We start from the raw sequence: 9797 nt of genomic DNA, 5'->3' as shown, positions 1-9797 counted from the left end.
AGGTCGGCGTTCCTCGACGCCGCTTAGGGGAGCAGCACCGATTGACTCTTTTTAGCCAAAATCGATGTACAAGTTGAAATCTATCTCTTGTAGAATTTTAGCTTTTTCATGAATATTACCATTAGTCATGTCTATTTTGAGAAGGTTGTGTCCTCTTTAAATTAGAAAAGGATTCTAACTCAAATTATTCCAAAAAGGACCTCATTAGCATAAATAAAAGCTATGTATCTTCATTTGTTATGGATTAACGAAAGAAAAGAGGAACTAGACATTACTTTTGTCGATCTTCTCCATTTTTCCATTTTTTAAAAAAATATTTGAATTGAGAGATTTAATAAAGTTGGTATTAAAGTTTTGGTGATTTACATCTGTCACGCCCCGAGCCCGAGGCGCGGCAGACGCCGCACGCCCGCACGTCGGGCCGCGTAGACGTGCAAGGCATCGGATTACATCAAAGCAAATACAGATGTTCAAGACTTTATTTAAGGATTAATAGCAGATGCTTAAAATTGACAAAATACTTAAAATCGTTCAAAAGCAGTCTTACAAAACTCCAAAATAACATATGCCAACATAATTCAAATATCCAAACTAAACTAACTAAAATGCCAATAACTGAAAAATCATCGGAAACTCTAACGCACTCTCCAACCCCGTGCGATCAAGCCTCTGGATCTAAAAAATGAAGAAAACAGAATAATGAGCTACACTAGCCCAGTAAACAACAAAATACCCCAGAGTGGGGTCAGAGTATATCAGATCAAAATACAGGATAATGTCTGGAATAAATTACAAATAATATTATTTTTACAAAACTCTGATATAATAATCTCAACATGATAGGCTACGGCCACGTAACCCAGTGGCATGGGTTGCACAAAGTGCCAGAAACTACTATTATTAGTCACCAGTGGCAACAGTGTCCAGAAACCACTATTCTAATCATCGGTGGCGCGGTGTCGAAACTGGTTTTTCACATATTATAAGTCGACAGGTCCAACGTATAATCCCCATTGGCGGGGCCAGAACAGAACAGAATAGATCATAGCCATGCTGAGAATGCATATAAATAGAAAAATACATTTCATAAATTATCCAAACATATTTTGCGGATTTCAGAGCATATAACATAATTTTCAAATAATATTTAATATGCCTGACCCATTTTACAGAATACAAAATATTTATCAGAATTTAATCTATTTATCAAATAATTTGAAAATTTCACTTAAAGTATTAAGTTACTTACTTCTTCTCGCTTAATTCCTACTTCAGGCAGGCGGATCAGGTTCACCTGTTAACATTTAATTAATTTCATTGTTAATTTCAGAGCTAAGCAAAACTAAAAATAATATTATTGGACATGGCCTAACAGGGCCCAGAGTTGGCCCATAATGGGCATGGCCCGATAGGGCTCACATCGAACACGGGCCAATGGGCCCGCATACCCCGGCCCAATAAGGCCCCCAAGGTTGGAATCTAATTGGTTCATTTATGCAATAAAAATTCATTGCAGGGACTAATACTTAATTACGGGGTACTATTCTATAATAAAACTTGAGTGAAGGGACTAAATAATATATTTGAGGACCTTTACGCAATAAATCTTTCTTATAGGGATCAAACATAAATTACAGAATACCTTTTTTGTGAAATAATATACTGTCAAGGGCTTATCTGCAAAATTTCATTTATTGGCTAAATGGGTTCGGGTTTCGGATTTCGGGCCTGAACTGGATTTCGGATTTCGGGTCTAGACTGGGTTTCATCTCTTTCTCTTTTTTTTCAGGTTCCAACTGGGCCCAAGTTGGGCCCACAGTGAACTGGGCCTTGGCCCAGTTCGGCCCACCCCTCGTCAACGGCCAGCTGGCCGCCATGGCGGCTGGCCGCCGTTGCGGTGGCCAACAGGGAGGAAGAGATAGAGAGTGGTCTCGGTTTGGGGCCAAAACAGAGGGGAAAATCAAGGGTAAATGGCAACGAAACGAAGACAAGGAGGAGGGAAGCTTATCGGCGGTCGTCGGAGGTAGTGGGTCTCGGCCAAGGGAGGCTCGATCCGGTGTCAAGCGGCGGCGGCGACGGCACTTTCCGAAGAGGAAGGAGATCTCGAAACAGGGGAGGCTCGGGTGGTGGTGGTGGTTGGCCGAGGCGGCTCACCGGCGACTTGGGAAGCGGGAGCAGAGGAAGGAGAGGAAGAGGAGAGGGAGGAGAGGAAGAAGAGGGGGCTCGGCGGTGGCCCTAGGGGAAGGAAAGATGGGGTTTTAACGCTCCATTGCAACGGCCCTCCGCCGCGATTTTCGCGGTGGTCAAGCGAGATCCGCGGCCGTGAATTGGCCGCGGATGGACTAGGAGGGGTGCCGCAATCGCGATCCTCTATTCCGGTTCCTCCCGAATCGAATCGGGGCTGAAGTCGGCGAGGGCTGCCGACTTCAGCCCCGTATCTTACAACATCTATAGAGATCTTAATTTATAGTTCATAAATGCAAACAGTACAAGCAGACAAGATAAGGGCTATCGGATGCCCACGGGATGGCGCCAGTCCATAATTTGTTCGACGGCGCCAAATAGTTTAAAGGTTAGGCCTGCTGCATGATGAACTAAACAGTCTGTCTCCAATTGGTTGCATATAAATAACATCGGCAAACTTGATATAATTTGAGAAATCTGTGTACATATGCGATAAAATATGTTGTTCCTTGGAACAGATCTCAAACTACGGATAAAAATATGTGATAATTTCTCGTTCTGCATCTACATTGAAATCATTCTTCCAATACCGAGTGCATGCCTTGTTACATGAATCAGGAGCCACACAAGTTTGAACCTCATAAAATAATGCAAACTACTCTACCTATGTCCAGCTACGTTGGGTATTGTGTGAACTCCGAGACAACATTACTGAGTTTTTGACTTTTTGATCACGGTCATGGTTATGTGAGATTTTAGTTGTTGGATGTGCAACATTTGCCCATGGCCAGCTCATGAAGAAGGCTGGTTTTGAATGGAAAAGAGCTCGTTTTTATTTAGAACGCAACATAGTTCACACAGTGATGGAAGCACTACTAAGGTGAAGCATATAAGAAGGCAATGAGTCGCATGCGATCTGAGTAGCATGATTGGATCCTACTATTGCTTTATATATGTTGCCAACTAACCATGTGTTGACTCCAATCATTCACCTATATCCACCGAAAGAAATGTGTTTAAGAAATAAAACTGTTGCTGCTGGAATCCGTTTCGACCTTAGGTGTCAAGCAGCTTGTAGGGGTGGAGAGCTAGGCGGGTTGCCCGTTCATGTCGGTAAGGTCAGTCTGGGGTCACTGTTGATCTCTGAGCCACCGTGGAAGAGTTGGGTGGTAACGGTCACACTCGGTCTGGTGCTCCTGCACCCCGATCCAACCTACAATAGAAAATACGGAAGTCCACTTGCTTGAGAGTGTCCGACAGGAAATCCTCCGATGCTTAAGTCAGGCACTGATCTCAGAAAACATAGGAGGTTTGAGATAGCAAAATGGCAGCATGATAGTAGGGTTGAAAGGAACTTATATGGAGGGCCTCCAAGTCTGTTTTACATAGACGAGGGCTGGCACATGTTGCCAACCAAATCAGGGCTGGCATTGTGCACGTAAGGAAACTACTCACGATCATGGGTTGAATTATCATCAGGTGGAAGAGAGTTTGAAATTTGAAGGACTCTTTGCATGCCTTTTAGGTCGGCTATGTAGCGGGCTCTCAATGACCAACCTACGGCTACATGGTGAGCCCTTATTGGTCGACTTGCCATATCAGTTATGATCAATTCCGAGGCATATATCAAAAACCAACGAATATTATGTGGGAGACATCCCAAGAATTGAAGCAGCTAGTGTCAAATCCCCGTAGGTTTGACTTTGATAGCCGGTTGGACATAAAGAACTAATGTTAGATTTGCATCCCCTCCCCTTCGTAGCGTGATATTATTAAGGATTTGCTTCCATTTTGGACTTACATTGCTTGCAAATTGGGAAATGTCAGTAATATCAGACCTTGGGAAGATTGCACTTAAAACCAAGTTCTTACCTCTTCTTTCCATCTCGAGCAGAGATCATGGCAGGTTCTGATTAGCCAAAATAATCTATATAAAAAAATATTTCTCGACTCAGAACCAGTCATTCCAGCTGGATGAACCGAGCTTATATGGCAACTAGAAAATTGCCACATGCCCTGTTTGAAGGAATTTGCTGCAAACGGAGTTGTAGAAAATTTATATTCTACAAGCTTTCAAACTTTAAGAAAAGCTTCTTCTAGAGCAAACATTTAGATCGATCTGCCAGTCCTGAATCTTCGTAATTGGCATGGATTCAGCTGACAGAGAAGGCAAACACCATTCCAGAGAGATCAGAGACAGATCATGACAACATACGAACAATTTTAAGCTCAAAAGAGAAGGTCGATTCACAGCTGCATGTTGTCATGCCATTATGTAGAAGAAAAGGAAAGCAATAAGCTCATGTAACTTGGATTATTAGGGCAACGCAAACTGGGATTACTAAAGAATGGGATGCGCTATGAAACAAATACTCCAAATAGAGGCAACATGTTCTGTGTATGAAAGTGTTAAACTCCTCAAGTTGCATTCACTAGCATGCCAAAAAGCATGAACTATGGAATGGTCAAAGATATCAAGGAGTTAGGCCACTAAAAAGAACTTGCCTTACCACTGATGCAATACATGATTGTTTACATCTCAATCACTAGCCATGTACAAGCACTAGCAGATACTGTAAAACCCCCAAAATAGGAAAAAAAAAAAAAAAAAAAAAAAAAAAAAGAAAACAAAAAAAAAAGGGGCGGTTGGGCCGGCCCGAAAAGACCGGGCCCAACCCCCTTATCACGATCGTGCCTAGGGCACGATCGTGGAAGAGAGGGGGAAGAAGGGGGGACGACGGCGGCGGCGGCTTGGAGAGGCGACACCGGAGAGGAGACGAGCGCCGGAGACCCGGATCCGGCCGGCCGCGGGGAAACCCTCCTCTTTTCTTCGGTGATTTTTTTTTAATCCGGGTTGCTCACGGATTCTTCCACCCATCTCTCGCCGGAAAGGTCGCCGGAGCACGCCGCCGGACCGGAGGTAAGCTTGGTTCCCTTCCTTTGCGTTCCATTTCTGAATTTTGGGAGTGTTGGATTGGAGATTTGGCCGGTGAAGCCGTCGAAGAGGGATCCGAAACAGGGTACCCCTGTTTCGGCCCCTTTCTTTTGGATTTCGCCACCACCGGCCGCCGGGATTGGCCGGAATCTATGGCGATGGGGTTGGCCGTGTTGGTGTGGGTTGGTTGAGGGGGATTTCTAGGGTTAACGGAAGATGGGAAGTGTGGATCTGAGGCTCTCTCCCTCGTGATCCCATCCCCTTTCCCTCTTCCTCTCGTCGGTTGGCCGCCGGCCGGTGACGACGGTGAGAGCCGGGTGTCCGTCGGTTTGGGGGCCGAGCCACCAATCACGGTGGCCTTTCGTGGAAGAAATGGAGGAAGGGGGAGGGGTCTGTGTCGGCTGGAAAGAAGAAGAAGGAGAAGAAGAAGAAGAAGAAAAAGAAGGAGGGAAAATAAGAATATAATAATAATAATAATAAGAGGAGAAGGAAAAGAAGAAGAAGAAGAGGAAGAGACTTCTTCTTCTCTCTTTCTCTTGGCCGGCCACCATCGCCGGTGACTGCAGCAGGGGCGGCGCGGCGATGGTTCGGCCAATGGGTGGCGAGGGTGGGGAAGGTGAGGGCACAGCCACCACCGGCTGTTGCCCTTGTGACCAAAGAGGTGGAGGAAGAACCCTTCTCTATCATCCACCCTTCTTTTGTCTTTTTCATCGGGACGGCCATCGTCGCCGGCGTGGCAGCGGCCACGGCTGGCGACGACATGGGCCGGTGGTACAAGGGTGGGAGTCGGGCCACCCCGACCTGCCCTAGACTTGGAAGATTGAGATGTTTGGGGAATGCTGGTTATGGACCCCATAGTAAATATCAATTATGGTTTGGAATATTTAAATATTAAATGATTTAGTTTGTGATTTGTAATTGATGTTGTAGAGGAAGAGTCGGCAGAGCCAGGAGGTTTTGATCAGGGGACTCAGCACCCCAGCGCGTAGGTTGTGATTCGGACTGTGTTTGAGTCAGTCTACAATTTCTGTAAGAATCCTACATCTGAGCACTTCTATGCATATATTGATTTATCGTTGGATTTATTTTACGGTTGTGTTGTTATTGCTTGTGAGCTGATATGACACATATGAGATGAATGTTTATCAACATATTTTCATTATTATGTTGTTATTGTTTATGTGTTGATGCGGCACCTATGAGGCGTGCATGTTTGTTTTAATGAATATATTGAGATAAATTCATTTGGGAAGAAATAACATATTTTTGAAAATTTATGAAAATATGTGATGTGATGGGAATGTGATTGAACATGTAAAACTAGACATGTAATATGGGTTGGACTAACCTTGTCATGAGATAGCGGCCACGAGCTGATGCGTGGGATAGCCTCCACGGGCTTACGGATAGCGGCCACGGAGCTGATGCGTGGGATAGCCTCCACGGGCTTACGCGTGGGAATACGCCTCCACGGGCTTACGGATAGCGGCCACGAGCTGATGCGTGGGATAGCCTCCACGGGCTTACGCGTGGGATATCCTCCACGGGCTTACGGATAGCGGCCACGAGCTGATGCGTGGGATAGCCTCCACGGGCTTACGCGTGGGATAGCCCTCTACGAGCTTATGCGTAGGATAGCGGCCACGAGCTGATGCGTGGGATAGCCTCCACGGGCTTACGCGTGGGGATAGCTGCCACGAGCTTATGCGTGGGATTTGTGCAGTCTTGGACTGGGACATGATCTTGGTTAGTCCAACGCCAGAAATGAAAAGTTTGAAAACTTGAATTTGAGTAATACGGGAATGGATCACAATAATGTGAAAAAGGATTGGTGTATATGTACTGATTACATATATTTGTTGTTTGTTGAGCTTTTGAAATGATGAAATGCTATATATATTTTGATACTTGATTATTTTATGATTTTGTTGTGTGTGGCTGTTGGGATTCTTACTGGGCCTGGAAAAAGCTCATACTACACTTCCATTTTTTTTTCAGAGGCACTGGATTCGTAGAATCTGTCGGATGGGACAAGAAGTGAGCTCGATCTGGAGTCAGACTGCTAGATAGTTAGAAGTCAATTTATCTTTTATTTATGGACATTTGAAATTATGTAATAAATCAGTACATTGTAGCTGGATTTGATTGAATTACACCAATCTTTGGTTTTGGCATATATGTGAATGTTTGTACCTTTTAGGCCTTGCATGATCTTAGGGCACTGTTCTAGGCTCATGCGGCCGGTCGCGTGCCGGACCCGGGAGTTTGGGTTCGGGGCGTGATCAGAGTGGTAATCAGAGCTTCAGGTTAAGGTATCCTAAGGGTTAGGAATCATAGGGTTTAGGCTCGAGTAAGCCTGAGTGGGGAAAATCATTAAATACGTAAGATATTAAATGGTGTGATTAGCATATGAAGGATGCAAAATTTTCTTAATCTGATGATCTTGATGCTGGGAAAAATTGTGTAGGTTGATATGGCGCGAGGGCGTGGTCGGGGGGCGTGCCAGGAGGCCGACCCGATTTGCAGATGGCTCCACGGCTTGGGCACCCTCTGGACAGCAGGAAGATACCTCATCCACGCCGACTCGGAGTGTGCCACAGCAGGAGCACACTATGGACCCTACTGGTAGTACTCCAGAGATGGGGAGCTCCGGAGATTGGGACATCCGAAGGACCAAGTATTCAGCTTGAGGAGACGATAAGTGCTTCACAGTTTGATGCAAATGATGGTGGCAACAGCAAGCTGCTGCCAGGGAAGATATAATGAGGATGGTAGAGGTGCAGCAACAGTTCTTGCAGCAACAGTTGCAGCAGCAGCAAGCTATGTATCAACAACAGCAGCAACAACAGTTCCAAGGCACTACAGCTCAGCCGGAGCACCGAGTCAGTCTGTTGGATTTTCAGAGGTATGCACCCCCAGCATTTAAAGGTACAGCTGACCCGATGGAGGCTGTGAGCTGGCTGAAACAGATGGAGAAAGTCTTTCAAGCTCTGAGGTGCCCTGATGAGGAGAAAGTTCTTTTTGCCACATTTATGTTACAGGGTGAGGCAGCTGACTGGTGGGAGATGGAGAAAGGGAAGCTTGGTCCGGATGATGCCCCCTTCATTTGGGAAGAATTTAAAAAGGTTTTTCATGAGAAGTATTTTCCCCAGGGTATCCGATTCCAAAAATATAGGGAGTTTGACCGACTGGAGCAGGGTGATATGACAGTTGCTCAGTATGCAGCAAAGTTTGAAGAGATGTCCCGATATGCTCCGACTTTGATATCAGAGGAAAGTGATCGAGCAAGGAAATTTGAAAATGGGCTCAGGGGAAGGATTCAACAACAAGTCGCTGCTTTTGAACTATCTAGTTACAAAGATGTGGTCAACAAAGCCCTAGTGATAGAAAAGGGCTTGACAACGCCCAGGCTGCTAGAGAAAAGAATATGAAGAAAAGGTTTCGATCTACTGATTCTCCGAGCCAAAATAGTAGACCTTTCAAGTCGAAGGATCAGAGACCGAACCAAGTTGTCACCAGAGATAAAGGACAAGCTCGAAGTGCTATTAGATGCTACCGCTGTGGAGGACCTCATCTTAAGCGAGACTGCACCTGGATTGGAGGGCCATGTTTTTCTTGTGGTCAAGAAGGGCATAAGGCTGTTGTTTGTCCTAGTGGGAAGGAACAGCAGAGGCGACAGGCACCTCAGTCTTCTCAGAGAGCCCCTGGAAATCGAGCACCTCAGGAGGGACAACAACAAGAGGGAGGGCAGCAGAGGCCTAGGACCCAGGGTCGGATTTATGCACTCACAGAGCAAGATGCCAAGGCTTCTAATTCAGTGGTGACAGGTACTAAATCCATCCCTAATACTCTCTCTTGTTTGGCATGTCATAAATTTTGTTGGGTTATATATGTTTGTCCATGTATGGATAAAGATTGTGATTAGGTGCCTTGTGACTATGTACAGGCATGATTAGGTTAATGTCATATGATGCAAATGTTTTATTTGACTCTGGTGCTACCCACTCATTCATATCGGCCAATTTTGTTAGAAAGAATACTGAAATATCACCAGTGCCATTAGAATTTGATCTATGTGTCTCAACGCCAAGTGGAGATGTTATATTAGTTAATTCAGTTTGCAAGAACTGTATATTGGGCGTTGAGGACAGGGAAATGAATGCAGACTTGTTGGTCTTAGAGATGAATGACTTTGATTTGATTCTTGGAATGGACTGGTTGGCAGCATACCATGCTACTGTTGATTGTTTTGAGAAAACGATCAAGTTTCAGATCCCTGGTCAGCCAGTGTTTGGGTTGGTGGGTAGCAAGTCACCTCATCAAATGAAATTAATCTCAGCTCTACAGGCTAAGAAGCTTCTCGCAAAAGGTTATGAAGGATTCTTAGCTGCTGTGTTAGATACCCAGAAAGAGGAGCCCAAGTTAGAGAATATCCCTGTGGTGGCAGAATTTCCAGATGTGTTTCCAGATGAATTGCCAGAATTACCCCCTGATAGGGAGATTGAATTCTCCATCGACTTGATTCCTGGCACTGGTCCAATTTCAAAGGCTCCATATCGAATGGCTCCAGCTGAATTGAAAGAGCTGAAGGAACAACTACAGGAGTTACTGGATAAGGGTTTTATCAGGCCTAGTGTATCCCCTTGGGGCGCTCCTGTATTATTTGTGAAAAAGAAAG

At 45.1% G+C, this 9797-nt stretch overlaps 1 protein-coding gene across 1 annotated transcript; it reads left to right on the top strand.

Moving 5' to 3' along the window:
* Window positions 1-7887: 7887 nt before the first annotated feature.
* LOC120107089 lies at window positions 7888-8490 on the top strand (the record flags this gene model as incomplete). The annotated part of the gene is made up of 1 exon (XM_039120240.1): window positions 7888-8490. A coding segment is annotated over exon 1 (603 nt), but the record flags the coding sequence as incomplete, so codon positions are not given.
* Between the last annotated feature and the right edge of the window lie 1307 nt (window positions 8491-9797).

This window comes from Phoenix dactylifera, unplaced genomic scaffold, assembly GCF_009389715.1.
Source record: "Phoenix dactylifera cultivar Barhee BC4 unplaced genomic scaffold, palm_55x_up_171113_PBpolish2nd_filt_p 000760F, whole genome shotgun sequence".
NCBI classification, from domain to species: Eukaryota; Viridiplantae; Streptophyta; class Magnoliopsida; order Arecales; family Arecaceae; genus Phoenix; species Phoenix dactylifera.
The sequence above is the reverse complement of the archived record's forward strand: the minus strand, read 5'-3'. Positions and strand labels throughout refer to the sequence as shown.